Source organism: Stegastes partitus, unplaced genomic scaffold (assembly GCF_000690725.1).
Source record: "Stegastes partitus isolate 25-593 unplaced genomic scaffold, Stegastes_partitus-1.0.2 Scaffold1420, whole genome shotgun sequence".
Classification (NCBI taxonomy): domain Eukaryota; kingdom Metazoa; phylum Chordata; class Actinopteri; family Pomacentridae; genus Stegastes; species Stegastes partitus.
Genome location: NW_007579151.1, coordinates 4,453 through 23,097, shown reverse-complemented (window position 1 = coordinate 23,097; position 18,645 = coordinate 4,453). Strand labels below are relative to the sequence as shown.

The 18,645-nt window shown below is 43.5% G+C and overlaps 1 protein-coding gene across 2 annotated transcripts; it reads right to left on the bottom strand.

The window, feature by feature from the left end:
* Positions 1–955: 955 nt before the first annotated feature.
* ldb3b (LIM domain binding 3b) lies at positions 956–16,968 on the bottom strand. Of its 2 annotated transcripts, XM_008299457.1 has the most exons (10): positions 16,954–16,968; positions 16,381–16,745; positions 13,108–13,259; positions 12,615–12,690; positions 8,924–8,946; positions 6,323–6,520; positions 5,051–5,074; positions 3,782–3,951; positions 3,627–3,663; positions 956–1,606 (listed from the first exon to the last, which is right to left on the bottom strand). In XM_008299457.1, the coding sequence occupies exons 2-10, from the start codon at positions 16,474–16,476 to the stop codon at positions 1,510–1,512; spliced, it is 873 nt and encodes a 290-aa protein (XP_008297679.1). In that variant the 5' UTR covers positions 16,477–16,745; positions 16,954–16,968; the 3' UTR covers positions 956–1,509. The 2 variants fall into 2 exon arrangements, with proteins under 2 accessions (XP_008297679.1, XP_008297680.1); XM_008299458.1 differs by lacking the exon at positions 5,051–5,074.
* Between the last annotated feature and the right edge of the window lie 1,677 nt (positions 16,969–18,645).

Genomic DNA, 18,645 nt, shown 5'->3' with positions numbered 1-18,645 from the left:
GGAAGAACTTGTTTTGGTTGAACATCTGCTCGTGGGGACTGAAAATAGCTCAGTAGACCGGCCTTATTGCTGGATCCAGATCATCAAAACTGTCAATTTTTAGCACGTAGGTGGCAGTTCTAAGGTTGCTGTTTCCTGTATTGCAAGTCTTTTAAAATGATAACATGCAACTGGTGATGTTTTTGCATCTTTCAGTTGATTACTTTGGTTTTTGGCATATTTCTGTGCAGCTGTTTTTACCAGAAACCTGTGATAAACCCAAGCTCATAACGGAGCAAGTAGCAATTAAACAGCACAGTATTTTTCTTAGTTAACACTGGACCGACATTTAGCTGGTGGCCACAAACAAGACTCCAAATGAAGGCTTCAAAAACTGATGATGTGCCAGCGTTGTGTTTACAGCTTGGTCCACAGCCCTCGATCCAAGCAGGTCAACAGTTCTGGTCATTTCCCCTCCAGCGCTCTAATTTCTGGGGTTCTTACTCTAAATCTCATTCATGCCAATTGAACTGTAGTACCAGCACAATGCTGTAAATCCACTTCAGAAGCAGCTCACGTCTTCCTTTTTTTGTCATAAATTCATTAAACAAATCTAATTTTGAGAATGCAGTGGCAGTAATATTCAGCTCTTCACGCAAGGCTATTCAAAGCTTTGTCAGCTCTGCCATCACAGCTGTGTCACTGTCCATGTTGCCAGCGGCGAACAAACAATCATATTACTCTGTCAAAAGCTATTAGATGCTGTTTCTGAATGACGTGCTGCTTTGCAAAGTCAAAACACTCCCTCCGCCTTCCCACCAGCGATAGAAATGTCGGGAAATATGACTCGGTGATTGAGGATCAACTCCATCAATCACGGCACAAACTTCACGCCTCCGGCTCTGATTCTGGAAACAGAAAGTGTCACGCGTTGATTTTTATTCGTGGTTTGTTTCCAACAGTTCACTCAGCCGTGTAGTTTTAAGAAAACATTTATTCACATTGATATCAATACATTTCTGAGTGCATTTTTTACATACTGTACTTGTGCATGTAGATAAATCAGTGTGTGAACTTCTCTTTGCCTCACAAACATGCTCATAGTGGTAAAATTCGTACGTTTGTGTATGTGTGTTTATGTACTGGGGGCATAAAAGAAACATCATCATTTCTGCATTTAATTTTTTGTACAATTTCCCTTTCGCTTAAGTGAGACAGAACCCAAACAAACAGGAAAGAAAGAAAGAAAAAACCCCAAATTGCAGGATCAGGTCTCAGCAGCAGACGGATACATTTGACATTAGAGCTTATGAACATAAAGCATTCTCACGCTAACATTTAGTATCTCACATTCTATGAATCTAGGCTACAACTCTATCTCACGTTCCTGAGGAGTCTGTTCCTCCTCCTCTCCATAATTTATACCCCTCTTCCTGTTAAATCCTGTGCTTTTGTCCATGTCATCTTTTGCATGTCCTCTTTGTCTCTTTCTCTTGTTTTTTTTTTTTTCTTTTTTCTTGTTTCTCCTCTTTATTCCTGGATGTTGAGGATCTGTGCAGACAGTCCGTGGTGCCAGTTCTTCAGCTTGGCAAAGCGAGGCCCTTTGACCTCCGACTCAAACTTCTCTCTGATGGTGAGGACGGCAGGAGAAAATAAACATCAGGAGTTTCATGACAACATCAAATTAATACGTTGAAACGGAGCTGCATGAGAAGACTGATATCACTCTTATGTATGTAATTTAAATGAGAAGCTGCTGGTTAGCCTAGCTTAGCATAAAGACTGAAAACAAGGGGAAACAGCTCGCCTTGACTCAAGCACAGCTCACCAACTTCTAATTCTCACCAGTCACCACATCATGTCTTATTTGTTAAATCTGTACCAAAAAAACTACACCGTGTCAACACCTTCACGTCTAAATTGTTTTCTGCAGTGAACCACTGGGTTGCTCCCTCTGGGTTGGGGGTGAGTTGCTGCCTCAAGCAAAGCAGTGAAGTATCTCGAGATCTTGTTCAAGAGTGACGAGAGAAGGGTGCATGAGACGGACACGTATTGTTCTGGACCACTGTGGTGAAGAGGGAGTTGAGGCGGAAGGCAAAGCTCTCGATTTACCAGTCGGTCTTCATTTCAACCCTCACCTCAAGGAAATGAGATCGAGATACAAGCTCCCAAAAACATTTTCCTCCGTAGGGTGATGGGGCTTAGCTTTAAGGCCGATTCATGGTTTCCACTACAAAAGGGTACACCTAAATGTTATCATCCAAGTCTGATAACTGTCCACATTACTGACATACTGACATGTGCCAGCAGAACAAGTAGCGCTCCAAACACATGTCTATGTTCTTCATATATAACTCATCATTAACAGAGTTTTGATTGAAGCTTTTTCTGTACATTCCTTTCCAGTGATGGAGCCTGAACACAGTGGGAAGTACTGCCAGAACTCCTAAACTATGTTCACAAGCTGTGCCCGTCAGGAATAATCACTGACATGGTGCCACTGCAAAATCTTTAACTAGCTGCTGTTTCCTCGTGTGTTTTTCTGTGTGCAATACGGGGGAAATGCCGCCAGGCATTCACTTATTGGCCTGTGCAAATGGACGTGTTAAGCATGAAATTCAAGATAAGGAGAGGAGCTTGAAATAGAAATGCTGCTCCTTTGTGTCGAAAGGATCCAGTTGAGATAGTTTGGGAGTCGTTAGAATGACTTCTTGGTGCCTTCCTTTGGATGTTTTCCAGGTTTTTCCACCTGGGAGGAGACTCCTGGGTAGACAGAGAAGAACTTACTGGAGGAATTACATATCTCATCTGGCCTGGGAACACTTTGGGATCCCCCAGGAGGAGCTGGAAAGCCTTGCTGGAGATGGGGCCGACTGGGATACCCTGCTTCCACCACGACCCAACTTCAGGTATGCAGATGAAAATGTATGTATGGATGGATGGACGGATGGATGAAGAGAGGGATGGATGGATGGATGGATGGATGGATGGATGGATGGATGGATAGATGGATGGATGGATGGATGGATGGACCAATGAATGGATGAATGGATGGACAGATGAATGGATGGATGGATGGAAGGATGGACGGACGGATGATAGATGGATGATGGACAGACGGTGGGATGGACGGATGAATGGACAGATGAATGGATTAATGGATGGACGGACGGACGGACGGACGGACGGACGGACGGACGGATGGATGGATGGATGGATGGCTGGACTACACAATGTGCTTACTAGAAGTTGTGTGTTGGATCATTTCTTTGCTACAACCAGTAACTTCCCATGGATTCACCACTAATTGCCTAGTTTGTTGTTTTTACCCCCTAAACTAGATAAATGAGATCTATGATGTGTCAGTTAGTGAGCTCTGTTGGTGCTGGTTGGTTGTCTTTGCAAAGAGCCAGGCTGAGCTCATCATGTTTACCAGAGAGCTGCATGAGTGATATCAGTTCTCTCATCTAGCTCTTGGCAAGAAACCAAAAAAGTGTAATTCCAAGAATGATGAAATATCTTCTAAGGAACATGGACGTCCACAGGGGCCAGATTCATTTAGTTCTTCAATATAGTTGTAAATCCGACGACATGGAGCTTAAATGCCACAGTCTCCCTAAAAGTGAGCGATGAGGTCTCTCACTTACCTCGACTTCGCCAGGGCTTCCTCATCTGGGTCTTGCACTGCATAGATGAGAAAAAATGGCCAAAAGGAGAATTTAGTAATTACATATGAGCAGAAATGGGTCAAGAGAGTGGACTAAAGAAGACATAAAAGATAGGGAGGAGTCGGTGTACTGACGGTATTCAGTTCCAGTGATGTGGGCCAGAATCCTGAAGCTCTTAGACTGCAGGTTGGCAGCACGGCGAGCCCATTCAGACATGTCCTGGGCCGTCTCTCCTGGCCTGATCACTGCCTGGTACACTGGAGATGCACAGTCTACCACAGGGTCCTTGATGGGCAGAACGCCGCTGCAGGGCAGAAGGTACAGTTAGAGCTCTGGGTGTGCAACACTGACTGCATAGGAAGACCCCGAATGTAAAAACTGATCCTGTATTAAATGCCCATAATGCTCTACAACCAGAGGGACTCACATTACTGCTATGGTGGTGTTGTCTTGGAATTAAAAAGTTGACACGATACATACATGGGGAAGAGTCTAACTTGCATATATGAATGTACTTGTGTGCATTTGAGCCATTTAAAACTTTAAGAACCTGCTGCAATGTCCAGAAGAACTGCAGCTACAATTTCCCTCCAAGGTGGAAAACTGGTTGATTTGTTTCTTTGGTGTCTATCTTTGTGGCACCGTCACTCAGGGAAACCAGAGTCAGACATTTTCACATCTGTGATTGTTTGCTTTTCACGTCAGCCGAGAATGGTTGAGGTTTTGAAGATAGACAGCACCGTGCCGCATTGCACCACAAAGCAAATGAAATCTTACTAAAACGACTTTCTGGTTATCAGCTTCAGTCATATTGATTTTCTTTTTAAATCATGGGCAGTTACTACATGATGGTCAGTTATTACATTTTTGCTCCTTCACATAGAGTTTGTGTAAATCCTTCAATGTCTTCCTCTCGTCCGACAGTTTCACTCTGAAGACGATAAATGAGTTTCCACAGCAGTGTCACTGAATATATAATGTTCTTCTAGGATTCTTAAACGAGTGTTAGAGAGTGAGTCAATACCGATCGGGGAGTAGTTGTTGTTGTTGAAAAACCTGTGACTGGATACTCAGAACATTCCCATGCCATGAAATCCCATTAGATTAAATCCGACCGAGTTCGGGTTCAGGGTTTTTCAGATGACGCTTTCCAAAAGTAAAATAAAAAACTTGCAATCTCACACTTTGAACAAAGTACCTGTAAGTACTTTCACACCCATAGTCCATGATAGCCTCATGGTTAGTGAGTCTGTCCATCAAACATGATAAAGAACGGGATGCTGTGAAACATTTCCAACAGGATATTAGTTTATGAGAGATATGGAGCAATGCACAAGCCTGGAGACAGAGGAGGCACATGTATGAGGAGAGGCGGGATGGAAGAGCAGCGCTGCTGTACTTACGCCAACGGAGAGCCCGCCTCCTCACTGAGGTCACGACCAGGAGGGAAGGATGGGGAGGGATGGGTGGAGGACGGCACAGGTGTGTTCGGTTGGTCGGATGGAATGAGCAGAGGAAAGTGGGTGAAAAGCACGGAGGAGAAGGTGGCACAGACAACGAGGAAAAGCCTGGGAGTACGCTACTATCTCTATTGGTAGCAGCGTAGCCTTCACGTGTGCTCAGAAGCTCCGTTTGGTTTGGGCTTTTCAGGCAAAGTCTCTTAAAAGGCCGGTTCACCCAAATTACAAAAAAAATACAATCTCACTTCCTGCAAATGGGATCAAGCTGTGCAGATAGCTTTGGCTTTGATTGTTTCGAGTTGTCCGTTTGCATGATGATATATGCATGATGTGTGTCGATGTGTGACTTAGCAACACTGCAGGTTGATGTTTTGGTCTTTAGTTTGAATTTATGATAAAAGCTTTTACCTTATTTTTTGTTTTGTTTTGTTTTGTTTTTGTTTTGCTACATTACCCATAAGCCCATGCAACCTAAGCTGCTCTGGAGGAAAGCATGTGCAGTCTGGAACTAAACACAAGACCAAAGCTTCAGTTTTAATTTTAGTTTGGTTTTCGGTAGACTATGGGTATAAAACTGGTCGCACAGTTCATGCAGCTTTATTCTCCTCTGCCGCTATCTTCGTGCCACCATTTTCAAAACCCCTTTCACTCATGGAAACGACTAAAACAACCTCCAGGCAGCAACCCCAATACCTACACTTAATGGGTTAATTTGTCCATTATTTTCTTTTTTACTGGAAAGCACAATGGCTGTTGTTTTAAATGTAAATAACACTGACTTGACTACTGTCTATTTCAAATGAACATCCTATGCATCTTATTCTTAGCCCTGCCCAAGACACATATGATATGAAGAAATACAATCCAGCAAAGCTAGAAAACGGTCTGAGTGAACTAATTTAACCGAGTGTATTACTATTACTACTCTACAAAGTAAAATCTGTGTCTTTTGGCTTTGGAAGTGAATGCAGCAGGATTTTAAGCTCAGTCTTTAGAGGCAGGAATCTCTAAAGTTAACGCCTAGAACTACCGTGTGGCTCGACACCGCTTACAGGAAGCGAGGAAGCAAACACTTTTTTTGTAATCTGGGTGAACTGACCTTTTAATTTCTCATCACCTGGACCTGTTGGATCAGTGTGATGTGATCTCCAGTGCATGAGTGAGTGGCCTTAAGAGACTGGGGGAAGTGGGGTTAGTTTGGTTGTGCGACCTCACCTGTCGTGTCCCTTGGCCTGCGACTGCCCCGCGATGGCGTCCATGATGGCGTCCTGCGAGTACATGCTGATTGGCGTGTTGTATTGAGCGTGAACGATAGTGGCCTTTCCTCCCGGACCCCTCACCTCAATGGGCTTGTGGGTGGACAGGGCAGAGTCTTTCAGAGCAATGGGGTTGAAGCTGGGAGTGTACTCCACACTGTCAGAGGCAGGGAGGAGGGTTAAAGGTCAGTAGGTCAGAGAGGGAGGTTTCAGGTGCAGGGGTGAAGAGTTTAAACGTTAGGGGACGGAGAGAGGAGAGGGGAATTTGAGATGAAAAGATAGACGGTGAGAGGAAAGAAGCAGTAAAGAAGGGAAAGTGGGTCAATGTGTAGTAACGCCAGTGACAGCCAGGTGGGGCTGTTGCACTGCTCAGTGTGAGGATTTAGAGGGACCTCACATCCAGGACGGGCCCTCAGGTAGACAGAGCGCATCACAAACCTGTGTCCCAGCTTAAGATCTCAAAATATATTCATTTAAAATGAGAGCATCAGAAACAAGTAAAATAACTCATAGCATAAAATATAATTTTTTAGGATATTTGTCTTAGATTTTGTTTGTTTTATGTTTTTTAATCATTTGTTAATTATGATGAAGTCTGAAAAATATAATGGATAGAAATAAATAAATTTAAAAAATTATTTAAAAAAAAATAGTTAAAATATTTTAAAAAATTGTTCTTTATTTATGCTGCATTTGTTTATGATTAAACTCATGTTTGGCTCTTGGAGGTTCATTTAATACCCGACTATAAAGTTTGATTATTTAGTAATTAATAAATTTGTGCCACTTCACATACATGTGCAATAGTCTTTTTGATTGCAATGTTTCTGGACACTAGTGAGACAAAAACATTTAACTTTTTCTTCAGTAAAGACACTCTGAATATAAATATATATGTTTGATATATTCTGTTCCTTTGCAACCTGTTCAGTTGTTTTTATTTCTATGAGAAACAGTGAAGACGAATACTTTTGTGTCAGAGCACTTCTGTTCTGTAAATTTCATAGCTGATTTTCTTTTAAAAATGAATTCTGAATTTATTTATTTTAAAAAAAAAAAAAACAACCAATATTTTCTGCACATGCACAAACTTGACGTTGCAGATTTATTTTGCAGGTTTACAAAGGTTGAATTTTAACTACAAGGTTTTAACTTATTTGTGACCTTCAATTTAAAACCTCAAAATCCTGTTGATCCTCAATTAAGCCCAGAGATGAAATACTTTTAATTGTGGTTTTACTTTAAAGACACACACAAAAAAAACAAAGCAAAAAACCAGATAGTAAATGAGTTTGTGATCACATCATGTCTTGTATAATACCTGCATACTGAGCATATTGTGGTTTAATATTTTATAATTTCATATTGCACTGGGACACAGCATGCCTACTACACATCTGAGGCTTTTCCCACCGTGACTAAAAGCTGAATGTCTGCATTCTGATGACAGAACAGAAGCTTTTATCTGACGGGAAACACTGATTAAAGCTCCAGTCCAAAGCAAACCAAACATGCTAATGGGCAGGCCAAACACACAGACCATCACCTGCATGTTTAAAAAGACACACACTGAAACACACACACATCTCAGAGGATGTTTTACTGACACACAACGCTGCCACACATGGATGTATAGATCACACACATGATGCTGTCGCTCATGCATGTACACACGCTAATATAAATGACTAAAAGAGAGGAAAAGTGTTGGCACTGATAAATACTTGCACATATATGGAAAGTTGAAGTATTCATTAATGTGCAAATAGCTTTTTCTGTATTATCAGTGTCAGTGCTCTGCTAAACCGAACACTGTAAACTTTATGACGTGTGTCAGATCTTTATAAGGTCAGATAAATGTAGATTATTGGACAATATGTTCCTCAGAAATGGAGCAAAGTAGAAATGCTTCTAAAGTGGCTGTAAGATGTATTGTTTTTACTTTCCACTTCTGGGGACCAGAACACCATGACTTAAATATTTAATTTTCAATTTCCAAGAGTTATTGTAGAGTTAACCTGGCAAGAAATGACCTGCACATTTTGATAATGTTGAATAATCTGTCATTTTTTAAAAAACAACAAAAGAAAGTTTTCTTTTCTGTTTCAAAACCAAAAATGTTTCAGACGTCAGACACACAAAAAATAAAATAAAAACCAATTAAACAATATTGGTGATTAGTTTTCCATTTGGAAGGCAAAAAATAAATAAATTAAAAAAAATTTAAAAAACAAAAGTAACTATGTCATTAAAAATAAAAATGCAAGAATCTTGCAAAAAAAAAAAAAGATTGTTTTTAAATTTTTTCATCTGACGGGTGAAGCAGATTTTCCATTTTTGGTTTTGAAATAAAAACAGAAAGACTAGTTTTTCATTTCCTAGATGACCCAATGACATCCAGACCGTTGCAGCTACAGAGCAGCATGAAGCTTTAGTTCAAATCACACATGAATCCATGTTGGACACAACTTCACTCCACACCAAAACCGCGTCACATCTCTAAACTCTACTGAGGTTCACTTCATGCACACGAGATGCAGAGAAACGTGACGGTACTGACGTTGCAGCTGTGTTTGCGATAACCTGAAACACACCAGAGCGACGGACACAGAAAGAAACAGAGAGAAGAAGAAGAGAATGTAATGAGTGATAACAATAGCAGCCTGTGTGCTGAAGGAAACTATCTCTGCTGTAATCCCACGTTCAGGTCAGAACAGCAGCCGCTTTGCCAGCGCTGGGATACGTTCCTGCTCGCTCTGCATCCTCAGAGTGACTGACAAGAGCAGGAGTGTTTCAGTCACATGACGCTGGACGGTCGGTCGGTCGGGGGGAGACGCATTTAGCACAGGACAGACAGAAACGATGAACACACCGACACAACACAGAACACCTGATGTCAGAGCTGCAGGTGCTGCTCACTCTAATGCACGGGAAGGATTTGACTCTTTAAGCTCTCTTGCTAACAATCTGGGAACCTGATGAAATAAAGATCAGAATGTGCACAACTATGAATAAAAGATAACAGCAGGTGAGAGTTTTAACTCCAGAGAGAAGCTGGGTAGAGGTAAAGCCGCGGCTGCTTTTTACTTTTATGAGTCCCTAATAAATCTTTGTGGGTCGATCACATGCTGGAGGCGGCGTATCGCTCAGGTTATGTTATTTATGTTACACAGAAAGGCTAAAGCTAGTTACAGGACAATGTCGTCAGAATCTGTGAGCTGCTTTGGTGCTGCTGAGGTAGTCAATAAAGAGAGAAGGCTGATCGTTAATGTCATAAAATCTGACACAGGAAAGTGAAACATGTGTGCAGCATGTATTGCTAAAGGCCTTTCTGTCTTCTGTTTTAAAGACTAATAACAGGAGCCGCTAACACAAACTAATGCTCATTAATACACTTGTGTTGGCTGATTTTCTGATGATCTTGATGTTTTTTTACTACAATACCAAACAAGTGTGATGTTTGAGGATTTAAATCACAAACTAACGAGTCGTTCTTGCTGTATTCGTGCAACGTCGACTCATGTTTTAAGACTAAATCCCTTTATTCCAACCTTCGTGTTAACTGTGATGAGGCCAAACGTCACTTCTTCCATCATTATTCAGCTCCACGTTGCAACGCATGAAACCAGCCGGTGGGTTCATGTGTGCCGGACATGTGTGCTGCGTTCAGGGTACAGTAGATAAAGTCTCCCTGTGGACGCAGGGTCTTATCTCAGGTTCGGTATTCTGGGGATTCGGGATGATGGTGTGTAACCAGAGCGGAACATTCCATAGCCGCCGTGTACAACAGCTGCTCTGCCCGTGTGTGTGTGTGTGTGTGTGTGTGTCGAATGTACTCGGCTGCCTGCGTGACACTGCCGTCATCGCCCTCGGCTCTGCCCGGAGCACGTTTCCCGACACCTGACTTACCGTTGGCCGTTACTGTAAAGCAGCTCGGCTCCAGAGGGGAAACACATTAGTGGAGACTGATACCTGGACGCGATATGTCAGACCGCGAGCAGATTACACCCTTAATTAACCTCCGCCAGCGTTCCAAAACTCATGCCGTCCCTCTAAGGAGAGTCCCCTCAACGGCGACTCAGAATCCTGCTGCTGCTGCTGCTCAGGCTGAATAACGACGGGTTTATCTGGTGATGTTCTGGGTGATATTTGTTGTCAATAAATCCCAACGCATTGTCAGCTAAATTTACACCCTGATGCAGTTTGTATTTATTACTGGAGTGACATGTTCCTGGGATTGTAGTTTATTTTGAGTCAATCCTTCTGCCAGAAATACTGCTGCAGGGTTCAAAATACACCCTGACAACATACTGTTTTAGGAAACTATTTCTTAAAAATAAAGCGATAAATTGATGGCCTTTCTGTAAAGATCTTTAAAAAGAACCTACGGCTTTGTGGATTTAAGTGTCACAGTTCAGCTGGTTTAGTGTTTTGTTGGATTTGCAGCCTCACACCACAAAATCTACTATAGTGGGGCTGCAAATTAGCATCTTCATGAGTCTTAAAATATGCAAACAGCATCATACAATGCTGCCATGTCAAAAAAGTTCCTTTGTTTTCTCTGCAATCCACTGCAAAACGCCCTGATGTCTGTATGATGCGTTCAGGTGACCTTCAGTGTGATTTGTAATAACTGCAAAAAGCTAAACGGACAAAAATACCAAAATAGAGTTTAGTATCTTTCAATCATTTCTTTATGGCGGCATGATGCAGCTGAGATGATTCATCAGATTGATTAATCAGTTATTTGATCGACTATTTTGCAACTAATCAGAAATTTAAGTCTCTTTTTTACTTTCTTTCAACAAAAATATCCAAAAATCACTGATTACTGTTTTTTAATCCTGTAATCCTGCTAATAATAGTTGGAAAATCATTTAAAGACTACTCGACTCTGGAAGATGTGATGAGCAAGGTTAAGGTTAAATACAAGAACCTACAGAAATCTTACATTTCTAAATCGGTTTAGAGACCTCTGCTGACCTGTAAGTGACCCAAAGTTTGCTTCTGCTTCTCCACATCACACACAAAAAAAAGCATCACAAGCAAATCTCTGCTTCAAACAGAATAAAAAACTCTGTTCTGGGTTTTGTATTCCCATCAGTGGGGTGATGCTAGAATATTAAAGAAAAAAAAAAGAAGGGGGTAAATCGGGGAGCTGAAACAGCAAAAAGGGTTCTTTAAAAAGATTTCAATTACTGCAGCAGCATCGTCTCCCTGCTTTCATTCCCATTTCACAATAAATGGACCATTCACGAGCATCCAGGAGCTCATTCAAACCTTTTTCTCCTTTTTGGACGGCAGAATAGAAATCTGAATTCAACCTTTAGCGAGGCGTCGCACAGATCCCCGAGTGACCCCGTGGTCTGATCTGCTACCTGGCCTATGTCCAGGTACGTTTGTGTGGACGCTCCCGAAATAGTGCCACGTGTGAGCGGTCTGAGCACTGGGATGGCAGCGGAAAGTTCTGAGTACATTTTGTCATCAAGCTTAACGTGAGGTTAAACGAGGCGGGTGTGACCTCACGCCTCAGGGGGAAACACTGTTAGTACCACGGAGGTGGAGAAGTGCCTTAAAATGTACCGCTTAGAGTGAAAAGTAGTATGTTGGTGACATTTTTATTAGCTCAGTGGAGGTGCTGGTTTTAGGTGAGTCTTCTCCTCCGTGGTTCAGGAGGTAAAAACCTACCCGAGTGATGAAACTCCCCCGGCTGCTGCTGCGGAGGATCCCTCGCCTAACTTGCCCTGCATTTGCATCATTTCCCTCAGAGTTTCCGGGGAGTAAAGGCCGATCGGGGAATTATACTGCGCTCGCTGGCCTGCCGGGGATCCTGCTGCTGCTGCTGCTGCTGCTGCTGGGAAGAGATTTCTCTTGCAGGCTCTTTTATCCTCCGTTTGAAACTCTCCTGCAAAATGTTCCTCCTGCACCTCCTTAAAAAACGGGACAGTGTCAGGAAAAGGTAGAGGTGTGGATAGGAATGGAAGCTTTTGAGTTTAGACTGAAGGCAGCAGCTTGTTGTGGTTGGTGTTTGGAGCTGGTTGACCTCTGACCTTCCTGCAGTTGCAATGTGAATATCTGACACTAGAGGGCAGCAGGTTATTATGGAATATTTGTCCAAACACGTCGAGGTAAAGAGTACAAAACACGTAGGACACACATATATATGAACATATACACAGATATATACGGTAGATGGTATTTTTTTTGGTGTGCATACGTCTGTACGATGACATAAGGGGATGTTTTTATACCTTCTGATGAGGGATGACTGGCATGGGGGAGTCCATTCTTGGAGTTGCTGTGGGAACTGGAGCGGGACGTCTTGATCTGTGGATGACGCAACAAAACAGAACCTGAGCGAATGAATTGAGTGTCTCTGCGCTTCAAAATGTGCTTCCTTTATGTCACTTGTGGATATCTGAGCTGCAGCTTTTAAAGGTGAAAACGTCTCCGTGCTCACCTTAAATCTGAACTCAACCCTTGGGTACATATGGGCAGGATTTAGTTACATCACAGCCGATTTAGGAGTTTGTCCTGGACCAGAATATCACTGACACACGTGTGAAGTGGAATTCTTGAGTTATGTTGAACAACGTGTGCTAGTTTTCACTTTGACTTCTATCCTAACTTTCCACCCCGTGCGCCCTCTTTTCTATTTAAACGTTATCTCCAGTACGTTAAGTGTTTCCTCTACTTAAGTCTGTGTGGATGTGTGTTTGGCTGTTAAGTGTGCAGCGTGTTTACTTCAGCATTGTGAGCGCCAGTTTGGTGGAGGCAGACTTGATCCTGTTCTGGGCCTCCAGGTGCGTCAGCCCGTCGGTGCTGACCCCGTCGATGGCCGAGATGATGTCTCCCTGGGCCAGGCTGCCGCCCGCCGCCTTGCTGCCGGGGGTTATCTATGGAGGGGTCAGAAGAGCGGGTCACGCCAGGACCAGTGACACAGATTCCTCAGGAAACCGAAAAACATATGCAGTTACACACACACGGTGCAAAGCGGGGGGATGTTTGTGCATCCTGAGGGAAATGAGAAACTCAAGAGCGTTGATGCATATCAGGAAAGATGTAAATAACTCGTCGTAAACTCCGGGTCAAAAACTGCAGTCGTTTATCCTTCCTGAGCAGCAGCTCAGTAAATAAGCCTCAAAGATAGAGGAGAGCTGATGAAGCACAATAAACGAATCCCCTCAGCCCCGCGGACCAACCGAGTGCTAATGGACAGAACAGAGTTTGTTTAAGAGTCTGTGCAGCGAATGAGGCTGTGCGACTGCGAAGCGGCACAATTTCAGAGCCACAAAAGAGCGCTTTTCTATTTCTGATGTTAAAAATAATGTTTCATATCTCGGTGTTTGGAACAGACGTGGGAAGAGAAGGAGACAGAGTGTTAGAGGCTGAGGCAGGCTGAGGACAGATGAATGAAACTGTAACGGTTAAAAACGCTTCTATTTTTTGAGATTATGCAAAACTTATAGCTCCTTGTTGTAATTTTCATTCACCTCCAGCTTGATGCTCTGCTGACTTTAGCGGTTAAACTTCTCTGTGAGGAGGTTTAAGTGAGTTCAGAGGCCTGAGTTATACAGTATTGGGTCTAAGCTTACAGTCAACTCGTTAAAGAGTTAAAAATAAGCAACGCTGTTGATGCCTGAGGCTTCCCTGTGACCGACCCCCTCCATCCCCAAAACACACACACACACACACACACACCTGCTGCTGACATTCACACCGCACTTCCTTGATTGATTTTTTTTTCTTTTTCTATTTACATTAACAATCCTCCTCTTCTTCTCGGCATTTTACAACTTCACGGTTCCGTCCTGCTCCTTCTCACGCCGTCTCCTGCGTCTTCCCGTCCACCTTCCTCCTCCTCCTCCTCTTCTCTTTCTACCTTTTTGCATTTCCGCCTCAGTTTGTGCGTGAAAAGCGGAGCTACAGTAGGTGGCAGCAGGCAGATGGAGAACAAATTACTTCCACACGGCTGCCTCGGCGTAATCAAACACACATATAGAGACGCATGACGCTGCCCGAGCAATCTGTCATGCGTGTTTTCATATGCATCGAAGACACGTGACGAACAGCAGAAGGGTAATGAGTCCTTGAAAGCTGCCTGTTTAAAATGATTGAAAGATTTCTTGTTTTATATAGCGTGGCAAAGTGCACATGCATGAACTGACGGCATCAGCCAATCAGAGCGCCGCTTCCATTCATTTAGAAATGTCTCTAGAGAGCGTGTAAATAGACTCCACAGATGACACATAGCGAGAAGGTCGGGAGACGTGCTACTGTACTTTTATAAAATCTGAACTATGACCAGCCCACTAACTATTTAAACTCAGCAAAGAGACGAGATGAGTCACATATTCAGTGCTTTGACTCGGTTAACGAGATGTGAGGAATCCACTGCCTTCGTTCCTCTTTCCTTTCTTAGTTCCTGGCAAAAGTAGACCGAAATCCAAACCGCGGCGGTGTTACGTCAAACTGTAATGTCACCCTACGACTTGTCAAAGCCGCCCAGTTTCATGTTAACCTGTCACGGCCCATCAGGACCAACACAAATCCTGTGGTACAATGTTGAACCACATCAAAGCTTCCCCTCCCCAAAGCTTTGGCTTCCTAAGACCAGGATCAGAAGACAATAAACTAACATATCTGGAGCTGTGAATCAATACGACGCCACCAGCTGAGCATCAATCAGGACTGAGGAGTGAGGATCTGGAGGCGGGAGGGAGTTAACATCTCGCTTCTGCTCAGGTGAGCATCTAACTCATTCCTTCCTGAATCGACCCGCGGCGGTCGGCGGGAGAAAAGCCGACTCTGAGCGAGGAATAAAGCTTACTAAAGGTAACACAAGCCGGCGTTAGCTTTCAGGCTCCCCGTCCCGTTCCCACCCCTCCTGCTCTCCGCCCGTCCACCTCTCCTCCAATGCTATTTAAAGGAAATGCTGTAAATACACCAGCAGTCCTGCCAGAGAGAGAGAGCAAAGAGAGAGAGAGAGGGTTTCTGCTCCAGAATACTTTTACTTTAAAATCTAAACTCACGGTTGAGGATTTTTTAACATCTATATAATAATAAAAGAGTAATCATGTTTGTGAGTTCTGTTTGCAGCAGCAGTAAAACAAAGTGCTGCAGTTAATCGCATCTTCGTTGAAATAATTCAGATTCGACGGCTGAAATACATAAATCAGCATCAGTGTCACCGATAATAAGTCCCTGCCTCGATAATTTCACCGCTGAGCTAAAAAGTTAACGCCTTGGTCATGATTAATCAAGCTGATTATGAGGCTGAGCAACTCTGAAATTTAGTCTAAATGTAAATTTTATCCAGTTTTCTGTTGGGAATTTTAAAAAAAAATCAAAATTAGGAGCAGCTACTAATGCAGCAGCACCTCCACTCCACTAAAACTATTCCTGTCTTTCCACTGCTGCTCTATTCTCGAAATCTCTCTGGAGATTACATCGGAGGGCCCCACCGCCCCACCGCCCCACCGCCCCCCAGTCATCATCACATACAGCAACATTACATAACCGCCGCTCACACATACAACACATCGCAGCGTTTACAGTAAGCACACGCAGAGACGCAAGTTTAACGCCTCACACGTCAAACCAGGTGGAAAAGGAGATAATCTGGGTTGCAAAATGAAAGTTTTGACAGATTTAGTGTGTTAATTGTTTAAAGGAGGATGAACCTGATGTGGCTGGAATCATCTGAAGCAGCTGTTAAATTGGTTAAATGTTGGATCTAATTAGTTTTTCACTAAATGTTCTTCACCTAAATGATGCTCATGCAGAAAAAAAAGTGATAAAAGTGAAGCTTTATGAAGTTAAAAGCCACTTCTGTGTTGTTTTTTTTAAATAACTTTGAGTAAAATCAATCAAGTCAATCTGAGCTGAGGAGCTTCACTTTCAGTTTGCATCCTTTCTGTCACAGCAGGTCTTGTCGGTGCAACTTTTTTTCCCCTTTCTTTCTCAAAATATATATACTTTTAAGTTGTCACAACAAATCTGTGAGTCCGTCCTTACCCTGGAGATGGTGAGCGGCATGTTGAAGTCCTTTCCTCCCTGTAGTCTGAAGCCCCACGGAGCGGGGCCATTCAGAGTCACTGTGTACGAGCTCATCTTCGGCTAAATGTCAACACTCCTCCTGCGAAACAACTCTCCTGCTGGCTGTGCTGGGTTTCTCCTCCTGCTCGGCGTGCCCTTGTCCTCCCGTCCTCCTCCCTGCTATCCTTTTGTCCCAGCCGGTTGCCTCGGTGGTCGCTCCTCCTCCGTCAGCCCCTGGCTTCACAACCGTCTCTCCTTGTCTGCTCCCAGCTCTCAGGACAAACACCCTGGGGTGGTGATGGTGCTGGTGGAGTGGGTGGGTGGGTCAGGTGCTTGAGGAACCTCTGAAACACACACACACATTCGTGCACGCAGACACACACACATATAAAAGAGAGTGCAGGAGGCAAGCTGAGCCAAAAACTGTCATTTTGTCTGTGAGAAAACATCCTGGAGCTCTTACCCTGGAATCAAAACCTCAAGTCTAGCAAAGTGCAAAGTCTCAAAAGTCAACATTAAAAGTTAATATTAAGGTGGAGAAGAGTTTCTTGCCTGCAGGGTTGCTGAGGGTGAGGGACAGACAGCCTAAGAATAGCAGAGACCAGCAGAGACACAGGGGCCCTGGCCCGTATAAGGCCTGTAACACGAAGCCCCAGAATGCTTCACTGCCGATTCATATCGCCAATATAGACCCCTCTTACTGCAACACATTCTCCCTCTCTCTCTCTCTCTCTCTGCCTCCCTCTCCCTCTCTCTGCTATCACTGCATGCTTCCAGCGCTCCATTATCTGTAATCAGTCTTTGTGCGCCGACGTCTTTTCACTCTCGCAGCCTTTTCGTTCTGCTCGAGGAAGGAAACAACGAATTAGCCGGTGCCAATTCCCTAGAAACACACCCACCACCAGAGCTGATTAAGCTGCCAGTCCTCAGTCTGTCTGTGTGTTTGTGTGTCATACGGGAGCAATTTAATTAGCAGCCAGCCACAGCTGCTAAGGTTAAACGAACACACACACACACACACACACACACAGCAGACTTTGTGTAGTAAGGCTGCAGTTTGTTTGTTTTTCTTTTTTCCATTCTGACATTTTTGTGAATCGGCTCTGAGTCACACACACACACACACACACCTTCTTCGCTGCTCACGTGATTTTATGAGAAAAAGTCTGCGAGCGGCGAGTGAACGCGAGCCAATCAATAACTCACGACGGCGCTTATCAAATGCTGAAGCATGCATCTTAATGACACGCTCAGCTGGAAATGTCATGTCAAATATATTTACCGCATTCTGCTGAATCTACTCCAGCAGATTTATGGGTTCGGGGTGTTCAGAGAATATATGTTGTTTGTTTTCTTGCCAGGAGCTGGATTAGATAGACTCATGTCTAAATATGAAAAAAAAGACAGTTATCTTAGCTGAGCACAAAGCAGGGGAACAGCTAGCCTGAGCATGTTTAAAGCCAAATAAATGTGTAAAATGCATTAATTAGGATTTATTTTTCAGTTTGTGTTCGATATTTTATTAACGGACTGAGCAACAATATAAATGAAGCGTGCAAATGGTATTTCTTCTTTTCCGACTTTGGGAAAAAGTTGCTCTTGTTGTGGTTGAAAAGGTTTAAATTTAACCAATTTTGCAACAAAACTTTTCAAGCTGTTCAGATATTTGACCATTGATTTAAGCCTCATCAGGTGCATCTTTAAAGGACAAAGATCAGATAATGTGATCAGCAGACGACACTCCTTCAGCCAGTATCTCTCAAAGACCACCTTAAAATGCAGCTTCAGTCAAATACCATGATGCCACAGATGAAGAAGAAAGAAGAGAAAGATGAGTTGTTGTTTTTGGATGCTCCCTCTGTCAATTAAGGCTGCATCCAGGCACTTAAAGGTCCACACCTCCACCGTTTGTCTTCTCCGACAGCATAGTATGACAATCTGCCACACGACCGCCAGCCGCATGTCGCCAGCTGAGCCCAGGAGTCTCACATCCGGTTCGCTCATCTGTGAAATTGTGTGCGATCAGCTACGCCGGCTTCTGATTAAATAAGTTTGCGTGAACAAGCGGATAATATCTATTTAAACGGTGAGGACTCACCTGAGGAACGCTGGCTCGTCACCCACGCCGAGACCTTGATCTGACAGCAGCAGGTGACCGCTCGTGTTTGTTGGACGCTGGCAAAGATGATGGACGATGCTTTACAGTGATGGATCTCAGTTTTGTCACGTCGAGGGTTGTGTAGG

What these genes read in the sequence shown, in the direction of transcription:
- ldb3b (XM_008299457.1), bottom strand. Translation starts at nt 16,476, where the DNA reads ATGAGCTCGTACACAGTGACTCTGAATGGCCCCGCTCCGTGGGGCTTC. An exon ending in CTGGCGCTCACAATGCTGAA is followed by an intron (nt 12,691 to 13,107) that starts GTAAACACGCTG and finishes CGTCATCCACAG; the next exon opens with ATCAAGACGTCCCGCTCCAG. An exon ending in CAGGCCAAGGGACACGACAG is followed by an intron (nt 5,075 to 6,322) that starts GTGAGGTCGCAC and finishes TCGTGACCTCAG; the next exon opens with TGAGGAGGCGGGCTCTCCGT.